Genomic DNA, 20,392 nt, shown 5'->3' on the forward strand with positions numbered 1-20,392 from the left:
ACCTCCTGTTCGCCACACACACAAAAGCGTATCGAGGTTACTACTTTTGTGTAAGAAAAAAGAATCCCACAGCATTTCTTTTTAATAACTGTTCAGCTACAAAATTTTATTGGTATCCTTCTATGTTCCCTCTAGAGGATGTAATGCACAAAAGCATTGCCACGGAACATATAAAATTACAAATGAAATTTATTGTAAAAAGTAGAATGTCTTCTAGACTGGTGTCAGTATTTATTTCATTCATAAACCAAAACCGCAGGTATAATATATTCATTGTCAGCGAGTTCATGTGTGTGAATTGCCATCCAACAGCATTGACTGATATAAGACAGATATTGAAAAGACAATTTAAATTTACTCTTCCAAACATAAACTGTTCCACAAAAGCACTGTAAAAACTCCTCCAAGGTTTTGTGTTGTGCTTCACATTTATGGTTAACTACATAATTTGGTTGTGTCATAATCCACTGTGTTTGGCAATTTGGCATTGAAGGCCTGCAAAGCGGATTGGATCCTCACCACTTCACTGGTAGACAGCTTGAGTCTATGACGGAGCAAGCAAGAGAAGAGGTCCAGGCGGCGCTGACCGGGTGGAGAGAGTTTATTTACACGATCCCGTATCTCTAACAGCTGCAAAAGTGCCGAGTCCTGTGATCCCTGAGTGTAGGGGTAGTCCAGCTGCAAAATCAAGTCTCGAATTGCTTCTGGGTCGAAGTGCATGCTGTAGCCAAACACTTGGATGTTGTTGATTTTCATGTAGCCCAGGTTTCTTGAGGGATCAATAAATTCCAGGGGCTCATAGTAGATGCTCTCATTGCCATTTGGACCGTTCGACTTTATTCGACTCCTCAGATAGATGTGTACAGTTTCAAAAAACGTCTTCCACTTGTTGCCCAGAGTCAGCGTCCAGTTATAACACTGAAGGGGTAAGTCCAGTTTAGTCCGCTCCCAGTCTGGGAAATTATTTTCGTTCACAGGCATAAACCAGCTCTCAGAGTGGCTGCCCCCAAAAGGGTTGACGTAAACAGCAAGGACAGGCTCTAAGGTGCTGTTTTTAGTCAGGCAAATCTGCAGAGAGAGGCCCAGTATCATATGGACCAGGCTAGACTTGTACTTGTTACTCTTAAGAGTAAGGAGCATCCGCTTGCGCCAAGACGGATCAAACCAGCTGTTGAGGCGCATGTCATTGCTGATGAAAATGGCGTGGACTTCAATTCTCCGGTCTGTCTTCTGCAATAAATACTTCATTTCCAGGTCCTGCAGGTCGGTCTCGAAGCCGATGTAGTGCTCTGTCGATTCTGCCACTTCTGGCTTGCAGAGCCCTTGGCTCAGCATGTAGCCCACGTTGCAGCTCCCGCAGCGGGTGCGGTTGTCAGGAGCGCAGCTCAGGCACGCAGAGCCGTCTCCGACCGTGCAGGGAAGGAACCCATTGCAGGCAACTTGGTCGTTAGGGCAGGTGCACGTGTGAGTCTCTTCAGAAAAGCTCCCCAGGAGGCCGTTTTCGTTGCAGTAGAGAATGGACTGGATGCGGTTGAGCCAATAGTTGGAAGATCTGCAACAACAAAATAACTTATTTTAACACAAAGAGAGACCTGCACACAATAAACACAACCTCTTTATTTTTTATCAGAAAGGGACAAGTAAGGCTGGTTCTAGCAGCAGATAAAGCTCTGGAGGCAGATGACAGCATCTGCTGTCAGATAAACGCACGTATAAATTGCCTTTTAACAAAACAGAACCACAAAAGAGAAGTTTCCTTGTAAACTCTCAGGCACAACAGCAGCATTTCGTTTGTGTATTTGCTCTCTCTGATTCTCTGTCAAGGAAGCCTGACAAGGAGCCATTTTTCTGTAATCATCTGCAGATGAACATCTCGAAATGCTGCACAGGTGAGACCGTTTGTCCTGGCACTATTTGATCAGGGAGATGCTGTGCGTGTACCTAGTGTGTGTAACTGCACCATCTCTCTAGTTCGTTAGCAAGAGCTTTGTCAGCCTACAAGCTGTTTTGTCACTGGCTGGAGCTGTCTTGATGTATAGACAGTGAGCCAAAATGCTCTCCTGGAATGGCAACTAGGACCCTGCACCCCGCTAAGATAGATCCAGTCTTAATTCTTCAGACGGCTTCTAGCGCAACACCACCTGTACAGGAAGCCAGTGAGCACGCTGTGATTGCTTTTAATCTTTGGAGATTGAATGAAAAGATCGCCACTGTTCTCCTTGCCACCTCAGTTTGGTTTCACTATAAACAACAGTTAATGTCCTACGTCACACCGGGAAAATGAGTACCGAGACCAACGATTCGGGCCGATGAGGCCCAGTTGCTAGGAGAAAGACGGTGGGGACAAGGGAGTTAGGTGGGAGCGGTCAGCAGCCTGTGTCTGTCAGCTCTCACTAACGCTGGCAATATGCAGCTTCACAAACTGGGTCTGCCTGCCTCGGAGTCGGAGCTGGAGTTGCCATGCGGATGACGACAGCTGTACAGTTCCTTCCCTTTCATGGCATGGACAACATTTTCAAGGACAACACACGAGAGCATCACTTAGTGCTGGCTTATTTTCTAAGTCACATCAGAATTTGTCTCAAGCACTGGACTGTTCAGAAAACTTTATTGTTGTTGTTGTTTTCTGACTATAAAATATATGCAAAGACCAAAAATCTACGGCATCTCAAAGTCTGATTATTTAGAAACATGAAGATAAAAACCAGTAAAATTACATCATTGTATATTCTGGTGACTATGTTTAATTTTTTTTCCTTTTTTTTTTGGTGGGGGGGGTAGGGGCTATTAAAAATCTTTGTTGGGTTGGGTTGGGGTTTTTTGTATGCATATGTCTATTAGCATTTTCTGAAATTACAAGTAAATATAACAAGATCCATGACATGATGCCTTAATGCCATCCTTTGTGCTTATTTGAAAGTCAGCATTGAGCAAAAACATTTTGGCCAATTTATTCCTTCACGTCCTGGTTAAAACTCATAACATCCACTCCAGAAGCAAGGTCAGTGTCGCAGTGCAAAAGTCACTCCAAAACCGAGTGGAACCTCAGAGCACTGCTCTCCCCGGTGGAATGGGGAGCTCCCGTGTTCTTCATTGGCAGGGTCTGCACCTACTGAGCAGGCCCTGAACTCGGTTCAAGTGCGTTATGACCCTGTTTCCCATTATGGGATGAGCTTTGTGTCTCACCAGGTCTGTCTTGCTGCTGTCTGCCCTGTGATGCATTGCAGCAATCAAGGCAGAGAGGGTCCACGTCCAAAGGAGTGGAACTCCCCCTTCGGAGGTATCTCACGACAGGTTTTCCCTGACTCTTTATGGCTCTCTGTGCTTATTTAAGAACCGATAGTGACTTCCGAAAGCTGCCGGGGCTAAGATATAAAACTCTGGGGCTTTTCTTTCCCTTTAGACCTTTGGGTTATCCACTTCTTCCCTCTTTCATAATGCTGTTACCGTATTTTGGTTTGTTACCTTGGTCAGATAACTGGGCAGATTTCTGGAAAACATAATTTGCTTTTTAACCTCCAAGTTTTTGCTTGTGCCGCTGCCACCAGTTCGTATCACATGGCTGCGGGACCACGGTCAAGCACGTTCAGCATCATATACACCAAGAAATTTAGAGGGAAGAAGGTTTCTCCTTATTCCAAATAAAGTTCAAAACAATATCTTTCATCTTATTTTGGTTTTTTTAACCTGTTTTTATCCAAAGTGATTTCAAGAAATTCTACTTATCCTTGTTTGTTTTCGATCAGTTTACAAACATAAAGTCTTTCTTAAAAAACTAAATCAACTCCCTTACTCGACTGCTTTAAGTTGTCATTAAGGAATAGCGTTTCTCTGTAAATCTACTGCTTTCTCTCAAATAAATTCAGTAAATTAAGTGAAAGTCCATAACATATCAGCAGTACCTACTTTAGTCAAGCCACTCATCCTTAATTAGATAAATTCACACTGGAATGGCATTCTGAAAGCTTTCCTTTTCTCCTAGAAGTAAAAGATCATTTAAAATTCTGGACCCTGCAGACAGGGGGAAAGGTTTGCTTAGAAGCAGATGCCTCCTGCAGGTCAACACCTGGCTGAGCAGCTGGTGCAGCCAGATAAGCAGGGCTTAGGCTTTTGCAGCCACTGGATCCCCTCTGAGGATGGATGGATGAGTGGTGGCTGGAAAGAGCTGGGATTTAAGAGAGAATAATTGGTGACATCTTCAGCAACAGACTTGCTGACCCTGTGAGATGGGCTCCAAGCAATGTTACCTCGGAGCTGGAGTCAAAATGGAGACTGGGGAAAAAAGCATCTAGAGAAAAACACTCCCACCAGAAAGTGGTACGGGTAGGGACCCATCTCAAGGTTCTAGACATGTGAGCCCCGTCTCTTGTGTGGGTAAACATGTCCTTCCATCCCTATTTCATGTATTTGATCATATACACCAATATGAACATACTTAGCTGTGTGTGACACCGTTTCACAAATCTTTTTCAAATCTTAAATTCTACTGGGAAACAGATTGTTAACTACTTGTGGTTTAACAACAGCTCCAGCTCTGCCTTCTTACATTCAACCCTTTTCCTACGACACTACGAGAAGTTCAGGCTGCTGTTGCTGGATGATGTCACTCTTTTGTGGGTGAATCTTCTGTTGCATAGGACACGCTGAAGAGTGGCTACCACGATTTCAGCTAGAATGCTTACAGGAAGCCTGCCATATGGTTTCACACTTACACAAGCATGATAAAAAGCAGGATAACCCTGTGGAAGTTAATGTACCAGTTAACATCAGCCAAGTTTCTGATGAGAATCATCTTAATGAGAAATATAAATCTTAGAGGTTTGGGTAGGTGAAATAATTCCACATGAAGTCACTCTGCATTACCTCTTCATGAATGCTCTCCAATTCTTAATTCTAAAGGGTATTTAAAATATTTTCCAATCTTTTTTGTGTTTGCTATGAAATAACTTGACTTTTTTTAACAAAAATATATTTGAACAATAGCATTTGCAAGTTTAATCCAAAGCCTGTGCCGACTCCTGTTCAATACACTGTAACATTAGATGTAAGAACAAAGCAGTATGGCCACCCTATATAATAGCTGTAGCAAGTATTTAATCATGATATGACACTTTTACCTCCTTCTCTGCCTCACTAAGTGCTTAACATCTGTTGTACATCAGATGGCTCAGTAGCAGATGATGAGTACTCAGCGAGGCAGATGCTAAGTAAAAAAATGAAGACAATTTAACAAGAAGTATATAGGCAGTAAAATACCCATTACCTATTTTCCCCTCCTTTGGATGCTGAGTCCAGTATAAATCTATAAGACATCAACACCAGAAGCACTTACAGGCATCTCTAAAATGTCCTACTCTTGATCTTGTGGGATCACCTCTTGGGAAGGACAAGTAAGACTCCAGGTACTTTGTTTCTGTGCTGTGATTCATAACAAGAACATTAACTGCCACTGAATTTGATAATGGTCTTTACGTGAACGCATTTTTCTGCTGTGAAGCAGGGTACCGCTACTGGCTGCACAAGCACCAGAAGGCCGGTGAGGGATTGGAAGAATGAACAGCTTTAGTTTCTTCAGATTCACAAAAACTGACGCAGTGCTGTAACCAAACCTCCTGAAACGGTTTTACTGTGGCTCCTGCCACCGGGATGTCGGTGAGGCTCTCACTGACAGCTGCAAGCCCTGCTCCAGAAGATGGTAAACCGGAGCGGTGCCGCTGGTCTGGGTTCATGTCTTATGATTTCACAGCTGGCTCCACCCGGCGCAGATGCTTTGGAGCTCATCTGAAGGCCTGAGTTATGTGGGCCAGGAGTTCCCATATGCTGAAACTGCTCCCACGTGGGAGAGGATGTGGTACCTAAAGGAACCCAGCTGGGAGTGAGTCTCCTCTGTGGTGGCTGCGCTGCAGGGAAGGGGCTGCATGAACCAGGAGGGCAATTCTGGAATTGGTAACAACCTAAACTGAAGGTATGTTAAGTTACAGAAGTAAAATACCCTCTTCCTCCCCGATAATCACATTTAAGGAGGGTATTTGCAGATCCCCCAGCCCTTGTGCTGCCATGCTGCAGTTGTTGCCCCTATCCATCTTCTTAAGGCTGATACTCTGCATTTTAAAACCAATAGTCCGTGTCACATTCAAATTCCAGGTAGCCTTTGTATTATGAGAATTAGAGGAATTAAGCCCCTATATTAAGTGATATAAACCCATCGCACCTCGCAGAACAAAGCTGTCATGAGTTACACGATATTTGACAGTAAAATACTTAACATTTTGGAAATTGTTTCTCGTTAGCCCTCTATGAACTTATTTACAAAGATCTGTCACTTTAACTACGCTGATGTTGCAACCTGTGAACTCTGACAGAAGTTTTTCTAGCGTGGAACGCTTCCACCGCACACACCAAAGAATGGTTATAGAAAAAGTGTTTTCAGATTACACGCCCACAATTTTTTGGCACCACTATAATCATAATGACTGTTGTGCTATGCTGAATCAGGAATCGAACTGCCTTGTGATACCAGCTATTTATCTAAAGAGGTTCAAATCAGAGATGGGCTTTGAGAGCTTTTACTAAATAATGATCCACAGTGCAGCAGGGACAAAGGAAACGCCAGTCAAATTAATTAATGCTGTCAAAAGTGGAATGAAGGGAATCAGAAGTGTTACGAAAAATGAGTTTTCTTGTATGGGAGGAAGAAAGATGCCTCGCCATTCACACAAACCAAAAAAAAAAAAAAAAAGAAAAAGAAAGTAAGTAAAAGGCCCCAAACAAACAGAACCCAAACATACCAATCTACGTGTTCTTCTTGAAGGCACTCATCTGTTATGTGTCTGTGCATATGTGTACTTACATCGGATGAGGGCTAAACTCAACTTGGGCCACAGCCTATCCATTATCTCAGTGGAATTCTTATTGAACTTTTCCACATGTATATTAAAGTGCAATTATAAAAAAAAAATAAAGTTACAGAAGGTTTATCTAGATACTTTAGTGACAGTCAGATTAATATCCCTATTTAATGCATCAGGAAAATACCAACCAAGCTTACTGTAGCATAACCAGGGACACCTTCCACAAGGGCAAGCTGCTCAAAACTCACTCCAACGCGGCCTTGAACACTTCCAGTGATGGAGCATCCACAACATCTCTGCGCAATCTGTTTCAGTGTCTCACCACCCTCAGTGTAAAAAAATTCTGCCTTATGTCCAGTCTAATTCTACCCTCTTCCAGTTTAAAACCGTTGCCTTTTGTTCTGCCACTACAAGCCTTGGTAAAAAGTCTCTCTCCATCTTTCTTATAAGCCTCCTCTATACATTTAAAGGTCACTCTAGGGTCTCTCTGGAGCCTTCTCTGCTCCAGGCTGAACCCCCTCAGCTCTCTCCCCTCTCTTCACAGCAGAGGGGTTCCACCCTCGGGTCACTGCTGGGGCTCCTCTGGCCCTACTCCATCAGGTCCATGTCTCTGCTGTGCTGAGGAGCCCAGAGCTGGACCAGCCCTGCAGGGGGGGCTTCCCAGGGTGAAACAAAGGGACAGGATCCCCTCCCTCCATCTGCTGGGATGAGCCCAGCACACGGGTGACTTCTGGGCTGCAGGTGCATATTGCCAACTCATGTCCAGCTTTTCCCACTCCAGCACCCCCAAGTCCTTCTCCTCAGAGCTGCTCTCCATCCCTTCACCCCAGCCTGTGCTGACAGCGGGTGTTGCCCGGATGGTTCCCCTGAAGTACTGCTAACCTTTCCCTCCCAGCTGGGTCTGTTAGCTTTGGAAGAAGTTCCCATCACAGAGCTTGAGCAATGGCTGCTCAAAGCTCTTTGCTCTGTATCCAGGTGCCCATAAGGCTGATGTAACAGCCTTACGCGAATGGCCTAAAGGGAAGGAACACCTTGTCTTAGAAAGACGAGAAGCAGCAAATGGCATTTTGACATGGAAGTATCTTCCCCTGATTAACGTAAGACAGACGTGTAAAAATGCTGAATTTAGGGGTGTCATTAGACCTTACAACACATATTAACTCTGAAGCAACTGGAGTACAGCTGTGAAGACAGGGCAATCAGATTGCTTGTACATACTGGCCCAAGCCTGATTTGAATTCTCAGTCTGCAGGAGGAAGAGAGCCAGTAAGGGCTACTTGGACCAGCAGATTCCCTTGTCAATGTGCATTCTGAGCCCCAGTGAACCAGTTCAAAGAGAGTTGAAGATGTAGCTATGAGCTGCATTTGAGACAATGGCAAAATATACCACGGATCAGAAAAACTGTTGAAAAATGGGTACAGAATACTGTGTGATTTAATGACTTAACTGAAATAATAATTAAGAAAATCAGTTTCTGTTGCTCTTCCTGCAAATTTTGTTGCAGCTGTAATTATGGGGGTAGAGAAAGTCTGGATTCTATTCCTGTCTCCTTCGCAGTCCTCCCGTATGTCCCTGGCTATGGACAGGACACTCCCTCTTTGTCTTTGATAAAGATCTTAATTTTTCCCCTTCTTTTTGCCTATTTTAATTATCAATTTAGCTGCCTCTAGACTGCTATTGTAATACAAATGTCAATGGTATGTGATTTTCTTCCACTGTATAGAACCAGAAGTGTTGCACCAGAGCAAGAATCTCCCGATAAAGAGTGATGGTTTTAATTAAGGTATACAAAACTCAGTCCTGTATTCACACCTCACAGATCACGATATTAAATCAAATCAGATTCTGAGATCAGTGTGTTTTTTTCTTTCATGTTATAATAACTGAAAATAACTTAAAAATGCTATAATTTTGAGCAAATCCTTAAAGCTTTAGTAAAGGCACAAAACACATTACAGATGAGAGGTTTGTTTTTCTGCCGTGATATGTTTGATTAAATTGTAAGGACACCATTAAATCTCTGAAGCAAAATTAAAGGCTGTCTAGAAAAGTTGTGTCACGCTGGTTTTAAAAACATCATGTGTTTCCCTTCATAACGTGTAATTCTTGTGTAACGATCATAAACAGGGAAAGTATTACTATAAATGACCAAACGTAGCCGTATATAGTACAAATTAGGAGGTATTATAGTAATAATGCTTTTAAGCAAATATCAAGTAATTGCATCTCTGACGTTTTTGTCTTCCTTAAACAACCAGCCGAACCCACCACCTGAAAGGCAATGGATGAGTGGATAGAAAGGCTGACACCTGGTCAGCGGAAGAACAGGTTTCTGCACACCTGTCAAAAAGGAAATCAGGACAGATAATCAAGAGAGAGGAGCCAGGGTCCACCTGAGGAAGCTGTTCTTTTGCAGTATACCATTATGCAGAGATGAACTGGTCTACCTGAGGGAACTATTCTCACACACACCTCCCTCGCACCGACTGTGGAATGATTGTTAAGAAGATCCACCTATGCAAATCAGAATAATAATTCTTCTTGCGGATTGCTGAAACCTTTGTGCTTTCCACTCATCGACAGAAGTGGCCCGTTCCGGTTAGAAGAACCCACAGGAGCCACAAGCGATTGTGGTGCTGGTGGCAGAAGCCAGGGCAGGTTCCCTCTTGGTAACCCCTCCATGTTTCTCCTGGCAGAACCAGGTGAAGATGCGCAGTTGTGACCCGTTCCCCACTGAAGTGGGTTTGAAGCTTATCAATCCCTGCATAATCCTCGCTGATTCTGTCTAAAACCCAAAGCTGTTGGAATATCTCACAGATTCATAATCGAGTTTGGGGGGTTGTTTCTGTTTTTTTCCCTGGACATTTTGTTTTCTTTAGAACACACGGTTGGGGTGGTCCATAGGTTTATTTCCCACACAGCACAGTAGCTGTTCATGTAAATCACAGATGCTGGGGCGAGGCAGCGGGACTGCATGCAAACGCCTCCCCTCCGAGGAGCGTGTGAAGGGTAATCAGCTATAAATCATACCCTGCAGAAGTGACAACGCCTGTTGCACAGAAAGAGTCCGTTATTTCCGATACCCCATTTATCTGGACATTCAATCTCATTCTGTTGAGCTGATCCCCTTCTTGTTATTACATGTATTTATGTACCGCAATACTGTGGGGCAGAAAGAAAATCTCCTCTTGCAGAACAGCTTCCTTAATACCTCGCAATTTTTATTTAAGGCATTTTAGTTTAAAAAAACAAACAAAAAACCCCTCATAAACATTTTAGTCCCTTTTAAAATCCCCCTTAGTGAAACTAATGTGCTGCTACAGGAAGGAATTTATATAAAGAGCTTGTCTTCCACAAGGAATGTCTAAAAGTTAACATTAATAACCAAAAGTGGATTGGAGAGGACAAGATTTCCTTGTAGGAAAAAAAATAAAATCAGTGTTAAAGAATATATTCGTCTGTGAAGTGACACGGACCATTTCTGAGCCCGCACCAGCATATGTTTTCAGACACATTTAGCGTTCTTAGCACCGTTATTTTGAGTAGCTCCGACTACAAGCACTGTGGGGTACTAGAGACGCTGGAGGAAGTCTATCATTAACAAGGTCTCAGGTATGCTTTCTATATATAGCTGTGTGCACACACACACTCCTCCTTAACACCCCAGGTACTCTCTGAAGGACTCCTCTGTCCCATCCAGAAACAACAGATGCTCTTACTCGGGGGCAAAAAAAAAAAAAAGCTACAAAAATCCCCGGAAAAAATTCCTCCCAAAGCCCAGGGCTGCAACTGAACCAAGGGAACAAGGGTCATGCTGACCCTGGGGGAGTGCTGGTTCTAATTAATGGGAATGAATGGTAAGGGGAGATAGATCTGCATTTGCTGCTGAGGACAGAGGAACGATAACAGGTTTCCCACATACAAGGAGCAGTACAGACCCCAAAACAGAGCTGTGCTGAACTCTGCTGAATCGTTGCAGCGAAACGGTGCTGGTGACCACCCCACACTTTGGAGAACCCACGCGCACTGTCCATCACGCTCTGAAAATGCACTCCTCTGACACGAGGCTGCTGATAGGAAGGGTGCACTGCCAGGCAAGCGGCTGGCTTATTGCTGGAGAGCTCCCTGAAGGGAGAGGGATGCAGCAGCTGCAGAAACGTGCAGCACTGTCCTCCATTATCACATAGTGAAGCACCGTGGGCAACAACGTGCCCTCATTGCCTGATGGATTTCGGTGTCATACCTGTTCATCTTGGAACCCATCCACAGAGAAAAGAACTCTTTTATTTTTCACCTCGCACAACTCCTGCGGTTGGGTACCTTTGCACTTCCAACTGGTTAAGCTCAGAAAGGATGGTTAAACTTTAAGAACGTGAACTAGGTCATGAGCCACGGAGAGTTTCACACCAATAATCGTTAAAAAGCTGATTACCAGGGTAACAGCACTACCACTATGTCCCCAAAAGGATTCCATCCATTCTTCTCAACACTCTACAGATGCTGTTGCACTTTCTATTGTGGTTGTAATAAAAGTGACGACAGAAAAAGCCTGAGACATTGTCCATGTGGAAAATGCCAGTCTGCCTCAAGAGTCTTTGTCTTGAAGAGTTTCCAATCTAAGCGCAAAACAGACAAAAGGAACAGAAATAGCATGCAGGCTGTGCTCACAAAGGTGTTAGAGATGTGGTGAGGGGTCGGTGAGGATGGGGGTGGGTAACTGCAGAGCCACCAGCTAAAGCACACGCCTGGACCTGTGTCCTAGAGAGGATTTCCTCCTGTGCAGTGAGCTCTACTGAGCAACAAGGACTAGGCACAGCAAACAGCCCTGATGCGCTCAGGCAGACACACCATCTGTTATTTCTCCTGTTTACCCAGTACACAACCCATCCACACAGGTTCTGGAGGCAACGTCCACATGGATTTTGGTGGATAAGGTGACTTAGCATGTACGTTACAGGAGCATTTACAGGGGCTGCAAGGTTTTGGTGGGATCCTTTTCAGCCTGCTTGCTATGGCACTCTCATTCCATGCACTAATGCCTTCTCCCTCGTCTCCAGCTGCTGCCATTTTGCGGTGCTTTTGATTGACAGCAAAGGTAAGCAGGCTTGTCACTGGGAAAGTAAGCAGGGCTCCAACACGAACAGTCTCACCTTGATGAGTAATTACACCGCCTCTGCAACACACGCAGTCTCTGCTGGCAAACAGACGGAGCAGCCCAAACCCACCCATAATCCAGTGTTTTTCACAAGGCTGCTTAAAGCTAGAATTGACATTACCAGAAAGCTAAAGAAAAATTGACCCTGCTTGAAGTTTGCTTGTTCAGTTGGTGTTGAAGTTAACCCTTAAGAGCCAAGCACTCGTTCATAGACCCTGCATGCGACCTAAGGAGAGCAAATTAATGCTAGTTTTACACCTGGCAGGAGTCGTGCAGCCAGTGACGCTGACTGCAATACGGCTCTGTCAAACATTACTATTAGCTGAACGCTTATTACTCTCTTAATCTATTTCATTTACCTCATTATGGACTCGCGCCAAAAAAATGATGGCATCAGTAAAAACGATCCCTTTAACTTCTGAACATTCACGATCAACCACTTACACAGTCCTAATACTTTTAACACCACCTTGTAGCCCCGTGGGGAACCACACGCTCGCCCGGAAGCTACAGCTCAAGGATGCAATTTTAAAAATGTTTAAGAATACCACCTGTTCTTGCCAGCAGTGTGGTGCAAATGATCTTTATGTACCCAAATAGAACCCAACCGAATTCATTTAATACGGACTAGCAGCTTCCACTGGCTGTTTTCAGTTTCTATGGAGACCATTTCAGTTATTATTTTTCACATAGGACTGAAGTGCTGCATGGACTGTCTGTCCACACACGGCTACTCGACCTCTGCAATGAACTGCCTCTGCCCTTGGCTCCAGAAACACAGGATCTGTTGGGTACTCTAAGACCATTTAATTTCCCGGCATCAGATAATGGAGATGGGCGAGCAAACTTGGAAGTGCCGTGGCACTAACGTGTCCTACTACGTTCTGCAGGTCGAGGATCGCGACCGCTTCCCAGTTCCTGTGTGAAGGAGGTTTTGGGGAAGAAGTAGCCATTATAAAGAGAAGAGGAGATGGCTGCCGTGGCAGAAAGCCTCGTTTGCCTGCCAAGGGGGTTAGTGCTTTTGGTACCGCAATTCAATTGATTCTACAGGCATCACATGAATTTCCGAGCACAGTTGTCAAGGAGGTTGTTTTATAGGCCTTTTAAATTCTGAGCTGTGTTATATAGTTTATATTTTGGTCTTTTACTACGTGCACCATGACGAAACAACTAGGCTCTTCAGCCAACTTGCATTCAGCCAGTGCAGTTAAGCCTCTAAAATACAAACCCATTAGAGTGAGTTTAAAAGCAATGTCTGTAATGCCAAGACATAATCCCCCACCCCCAAACCACGGTACTTCTCCTTCAGGTAATCCTCAAGTCAAGTACAGCTCTCAAGAACACGAGCAGAAGGCAGAAAGCAATGAGGCTGGCAGCGTTCTGACAGGATGCCGCGGGTAGCTAATTCCCATGCCCTTTGCTAAAGCACAATTCACGACTTAGAGCAGGGAACTTCAGCTGAGGAACAGAACCACCGGACTTCAGGCAAAATGGAATCATGGTGAAGAACAGAGGACTGAAAAAGTAAAAGCTCTCTGCAGAAGCCCAGCTTTATCACTGTCGTGTCAAAAAGAAAAATAATCTTGTCTCGGCTCTCAGTGTTCTGCAGAAAATTACCACCTCTGTAACTCTGGAAAGCATTTTTTTATTTTCATTTTGGCTACTCTTTGATTTCTGTTTGTTTTCATTTATGTCTGATCACTCAGAGATAGTGCATAGAGAGTTACACTATCTTATAGAAACACTGGGCTGATTATGAACACCTTACACGTAACTGTGACCAGCTTTTCCTCTAGATATCACCGGGATGTTTATTACTAATAAACTAATGCTGGTCTACCAATTTTTTCTAGGGAAACTTGGAAAGTATTGAGGAAAAGGTATCACTTACATTGGGCTGAGAAACACCTTACTCTAGGTCTAGAGGCAGAACAGTTATGGAGTAGCTTCCTTCTATGAGGGGAGGGTGGAAGCAGTGCGTTGTCCGCATGTCAGCTGGACGAAGGTTGATAAAAGATGATTTTTTTCTTCTTTTGCCAGTGACTAGTGCAGACAATAGACAAGGCTGCAATTCTTTTTCTCTTTGAGCAGAGATATTTCTCAGAAACGATTCATGAATAAGACTTTCTGCCCCCAAAGTATACTGACCAAGGACACAGAGATTTAGAGCTACTTCTACGGGTTGTGTGAGGCCACCTCAGAGTGAACTCAGCACCATCACTGCATTACATCTTTCATCTTCTTCCCTGTACTCCTCAAACACCAACCTCAAAACAAAACAACAGCAAAAAACCCCAAAGAAAACAAGAAATCACGCAAAGTTTAGAAGTGCAAACATTTGGGGTGGCCCCTATGCCTCAGATTTCCCTTTGTTGCCTGCACGCACCCAGAGTCATCTTCTCTTTGTCTTTTTTGGCAACCTGTTCTTCCTTCATTTGCACTGAAAATGCCTCATGGATTTCCCACGCCTCACTCTGCTTCAGAGAGAATTTCAGACTGTTCTAGTGCGAGTAGAGCCATGTTGAATACATTAGCCATCTGTGTACGAGGTTCTCGGAACCTTCAACAGAGCAGCAATTGAGCCCAGCTGCAGAATTGCGCAGCTTCTCTTCCCAGGGTCCACTCCACTCCACTCCAAGTGATTTGTGAACGGGCTGTTTCAGGCAACACTCGTGATTCGCCCGTTTTGCTGCTGGAGCCATGCAGGCTCAGAGTGGTGTATCCAATTTAGTGCATGAGCAGCACTTGTTGTGTTCGGCATGACAATAACTGCAAACACTTATTTGAGGAGCACCCACACGACATTTACAGGCTCAGGAAGCCCTCTCCAATTAAAAACAGATTGCCCTTAATAGAACCTACAAATGTGAACTAGGGTATCTGGTCTATTCTCTTTTGCAAGGGTTTGTTTTTTTTTCTTTCTAACAAGTTTACCCCGACTATTTTGTGCTTTATTGCCCTGATAAGACAGCAAATCCCATTTCCTGCCATCTGTTGCTAAATTTGCAATTTTCCACAAGATTACTATGTTTACACAGTATTTTTTCCTGTTTGTGACTTTAGAGAACTCACTATAGATAGCCAAAATGATTGTTCCATTTTTGACTTACCAAACTCTACCCTGATGGTTTAATTTAAAAAAAAAAAAAAAAAGTAAAAATGCTCCCGTGTTATCTGCATTGTGAGGGGATTTGCTGGTTTCCCAATTTCATCTGTCCCTTCCAACTTACAGTCTATTTCTTTTGAGACGTTATCTTTTCTGAAGCTTGGGGTTTATTCCACTTAGAAGTGGTGTCTGGCATTCCCTATTACCTGCTGATGCATCTGGGTTTGACGGATCCTTCCTTTAAATACCAGGAATCCGTAGAGACAACAGCCATTTGGCTGCAGCACTGTTAGAGTTACCATATGCCCAGGTGGAGGAGTGTTTGTTGTTCCTGTCTTCTCCTGTTCCTAAATCTCCACATAAATGTTTGTCAGACTTAAATGTCCTTGATGCTCTTTGGATGCTGACAGAAATCATATGAAAATCTGTCCGTGAGGATCATAGTCATAATTAACAGAGATCCCAAAGGAAAAAGAAGAAGCTGGGAATAGATGTTCTGTTTCATAAATAGTTTAAATGAAGGAGTTTTAGGAAAAGAATCGTGGTTATATATAACCATAGAGAGGTTCTCAAATCTAATTAGGAGATGAAATACTCATTAAGGATAAATCTCATAGTTTTGTTCCTGGTGCTGAGACTTCCAACAACCTCACTGCCATTTAAGTTCTCCCATGTGGGATGCTAAAGGAACCATTCCTGTTTCTACGTTGCATGATTTCCCACTTGGATTCTGAAGAAAACAAAGCTTATTTAGCAGCAGCATCTGTCAGTCCTGCCTACCATTTCTCCATTACTTCTGCCGAGAAGTTTTGGAAGTGTTCTGCTAACATACACAAAAAATTTTCAGAAAATACAAAACCCATTGAGTTCTCCTATGTTTTATGAAAACAAGAAAGTCCACAGGATGGGGAGATTCTATTACATGGTAGTGTGAGCCCAAATATTCCATTAATATTCAGCAATGAGAGGCTAATTTACAGGGAAACAGGTCTTAACTAGTTCCAGCACTTACAGAAGTATATTGTCTTGGAATAATAATTTTTGGGGGGCAACAACTGCTTAAAAAATACGAAGATTCCTGAAAAAAGAAAAAAAGAAAAAAGGAAACAATCTGGTAGGGGCCAGATGCATTTAAAATTATGTTTTTGCAAAGTCACCTCTTGAACACTTCTATGAATGCCGAAGTCAGTCAAAAGCCAAACCTCGTCTCTCTAAAGTCATTAAGATTTATCACCTTTCTCTCGGGTTAATGTGTTTATGACAAATGAAAAACGACCACAGGAAAACAGTACTCATTGCTTCCGTCAGTAGCGTACTTGTTCTCCAACACAGCGTAACCAGCACTTGGTATAGGCAGAAACCCCCCAGCAATGAGCACATCGATTTACCGCAGGGCACCGAAGAGGAGTTCCAGCCAAACTCCATCACTGCAGTCACCATGCAGAGCTGAACCACCTCAAGGCAGGGGAGTCTTTAAGGACACCCTTGTTTTCACAGTCAAAGGTGATTTTCTAAAGCAGTATGTCAGGGTCTGAGCAACTGGGGTGAAAACTGCTGTGTAGACCTATTTCTGAAAGCATAAAGAAGAGTATTTCTTATTCAATATATGTTTCTTCTAGCAGGATCTGTCCTTCTAAGAGCTTGAGGAACTCAAAACTGACACCGTCACAGTCTTCAGTGTTTAGTTTAAGCACACAGTCATTGCCTCACAAAGATACACAAGACCACACGCTTACAAATGAACAGTTGAATAAAGTTAATTTTCTATGGAAAATTATGGGGTTTGGAATACACTTAACATCTTCTCTTATTCATTCACTGAAAGCTTACCGTACCCACAACAAATTAAAAAGGATTACAGCTAAGTAGCACCTGAGCCCACATCAATAGCTTGTCTGGTCCTTAACGTACAGACTGAAGGAAATACAGCTCAGAAACGTACATTTAATTACTATTATTCTTCTACTAAAAAGCAGGGGAAAAAAGCTAAAATCTTACTCAGGAAATTTTCATTTCTTATTGTTAATTTTCTTTGTACCTGTATCTGTTTGATACCTGCCAGTCTGAGAGCAAGTGGTTCTGTAGATCTGCTGCTGTAGAAGTCACGCCGAATCCTGTTCACTATGGACACTGTTATAATTAATGAAATTAATGTTTCGTTAATGGTAAACTTATACTGGCTTACAAATAACAGAAAAAAGGAATGGGAGACAAGCTGAGAAATAAGAAATTTCTCCTCTTGTGACTCAACTGGTCACAGAAAATAACATCTTTGAAAAAAAGAGTATTAATCAAGGGAAGTTTCATTTGCTATAAGAAGTATCTCAATATGAGTAGTCATTATAAACCAGAACTCTCATTCTGATGTCCTGACATCAGTGGGTACCTTCCAGCTGATGCCAGCAGCCCATTAAATGAACTTCCTTTGCGAGGGCGATTTCACATGACACATCGCAGCAATTCTAACTCCAGCTGAGTTTCAGCAGAATTGAGACGCTTGCAAATTTCTGCCTTATAATTAGTGGGCAATGAAAGCTGTAAGTCAAACACCCTTTCTGTTCTGAGCTGTTGGTTCACTATCACCTCCCTGGGGCTGCTCAGGTGCTCATGTGCAGCTCCCACCACAGGCGCTGCTACCAGGACCACAGACACTCTGGGGCATCCCGTCAGGCTCAGGCATGACACTGGAGGAACACTCGCTTGATCCTCAAAAGTACATCAGTACATTCCTCCCACTACAGTCCCAGCTTTGCCCTTCACCGCGACAACCTTGACGCTGGCACTCAGAGCAGCAGTGCCCAGCCCTCAGCTGCCCCTAGCCCCAGAGCCGCCCTTAACCTCTCCTCAGCCCACCTGGGCCACAGCAAATAGTCTGTTCACCTACTCCCACGCTCAGCCAAATATTTACCTCTCTCCAATATCCATATAACAACCCCAGTGTCCCCTGAACAGCCTTCTCGTGCCTCATGTTCCTCATCCTCCTTGGAGGGTGAATCCTGCAGAGGGAGACGGAGTTTCGGGGCAGTGTATTTCCCTTTGTAAGAACACAGGAGCTGTTAGGACTCCAATCACCACGTAACCATTCACAAGAGCTTTGCCTCAATAATCTACTTTTATGGGAGTTTGGAAGATGAATATAAAGTAACGCAATCCCCAGATGTGCTGTTACGTGTAAAGCCGTCCCATTAATCACCCTCAGTTTTACTTTACAGCTTAAAAGTATGTAAAGTGTTACCGCCATTCAGGTGCCTTAATGCTGGCAGTTGCACACCTTAACTGCATTTTAAAGGCTATCTCCTCCAGAAATTAAGCACTCGATCTTTTCCTTTCTTCCAGTGGAAATGTTAATTCAGCATCTTTGGATGTCAACAACATGCACGGAACAGCCTAGACAACTAGGCTAGCAAATAAAGCCTCAGAAGTACACCAGCTTCCATACCTGACCACAAAGGGTTAACCACATTAAAATTAAAAAAAAAAAAAAAAGAAAGAAGTTCAATCATTCAATGATTCTGTTTCTTCACAAATTACCAGAACTGGTTTAGCATCTGTATTTTCTCAGGAGGATACTGGGTACAACAGTTCATGGTTAACTCCCATCGCTGTGGGTAGAGGAGATTGGATTATTTGGGGTTCAGAAGGATGAATCCATGCTAGACTGATGCCACCAGTGAAGACATGAAAGTCTTATGAAGGTTTGGGGGAACTTGTAGGCATAAAGAGTGCAAACAAGTGAATACCCGGAACTGCTCGCTTCTGTCCTAGGGCTGATAGCACAGCCGAGACGTTGGATTTGAAATGTGATCAAGCAACTGAGTTCAGCTCTACAAAGGAATGTGCAACAAAGTCAGGAAGAGAGCAGGCTGCTGGGCCCAGTTATCACTTTTCATCTGAGAGCTGGAAACTCCAGATTTCTACCTAATCATCAGGGCAAGACCTTAGATGAGAACCAAGGCAGTGTTGTGAAATAATGCCTTTTCTTCCAAAGCATGGACAGCGCTAGGACTCAGAGGGGTTAATCTGTGATGTACCCTCCTAAGAAACAATGCTTCTCGGCATGTGGGAGCAGAATCCACAAGTCAGGACACTTTGATAAACACCGGGTGTGAATTCAAGAAACCATTTCTTTATTTCTTTTTTCAAGAGCCATTTTGACTTGTGTGCACGAGAAATTTCCACATGACAATTTTGGAGGGAAGTTGCACAGGTCTGTTGAAGAGGGTTCTGCAAATGTCCCTCTGAATTTTATTCATTAGATTTCTGTAAATGTAAATGATTTTGTGCATGCAAAGATGTATACCCCGAATCAACGACTGGGGATTACGATCTGCAAACGCTGCGAGGTGTTTCTGCTTAGGTTTACTGCCAGGGCTAGACACTGAGACCAGAACTGACATAAAAATTGTGTGTGTTTCACACACAGAGTGATGGTTCCATTCCACTGTCACCTTCACACAAAGGTTGGAGAAGAGGCAGCGGATGCTCCTGTGAACTTCAAAGACAAAATAGATTAAAAGAGGCATTTGTACAATATATTTGCAAGTTTGGGTGAGACGTGTGATCCCACAGACGGAGAGCTGCGATGTCATTGACACGGCACCATTCATCGGACTTTGTCTGTAGAGCTCTGTAACCAGATGACTGTCTGCTATTCAGCAAGAAGAAGGAACAGGCTCTGGAGTCATTATTTGCCAAGATTCACAGGTGCCTCCCCTAGAAAACCTCTCTGTGAGGTCCACTCCTCTGTGTCAGGACACTAACCTCTATTCAGTACGGAGAGATTTTGCCTTTTGTAGACAGAGGGTCTATTTTTTTCTTTGAAGTTAATCCAACCCCAAGTTGCAGCAACACTTAGGAGCACAGATGCAGATATTCTGCATAGATGCAGTTTTTAATATTCATGGGTGGAAACCTCTTTGGCTATCATTCAGAGCCGAGGACTCTGGCTTTTATGAACTTTTGCGCATCTCTTCACCCAGAAGAAAAACATTTCCTCTCCAGCTCAGTTAATGTAACATCGAAATGTGGATGTACATAGTGAACTTGTCTCCATGTGCAGCAGATGGTCAGCAGAAGAAAAAAAAATCACTTAATGTTGAACAACCTCATACCACTGGCAAGATTAATTAACGTGCGGACTGGACTCAGCAAGACAGAAAATGCTGCTCCAGTGTTTTGCGGTGCAGCGCAGGCTAAACTGATGGAACAGGAAGTCTGCTTGCTGCCTCAGGATTTGTTGCATCGGTCTCTACTCAGAGCTGATTTAACCAGAGGTTTGT

General features: G+C 43.5%; 1 protein-coding gene across 1 annotated transcript in view; it reads right to left on the reverse strand.

Moving 5' to 3' along the window:
- Nucleotides 1-85: 85 nt before the first annotated feature.
- BRINP3 (bone morphogenetic protein/retinoic acid inducible neural-specific 3) overlaps nucleotides 86-20,392 on the reverse strand; it is a 79,265-nt gene continuing 58,958 nt past the window's right edge. Inside the window, exon 6 of the mRNA XM_010133269.1 lies at nucleotides 86-1,552. Within this exon, the coding sequence (XP_010131571.1) occupies nucleotides 436-1,552 (1,117 nt within the window). The 3' untranslated portion in view covers nucleotides 86-435. The remainder of the gene's footprint in view (nucleotides 1,553-20,392) is intronic.

Source organism: Buceros rhinoceros, unplaced genomic scaffold, assembly GCF_000710305.1.
Source record: "Buceros rhinoceros silvestris isolate BGI_N320 unplaced genomic scaffold, ASM71030v1 scaffold8413, whole genome shotgun sequence".
NCBI classification, from domain to species: Eukaryota; Metazoa; Chordata; class Aves; order Bucerotiformes; family Bucerotidae; genus Buceros; species Buceros rhinoceros.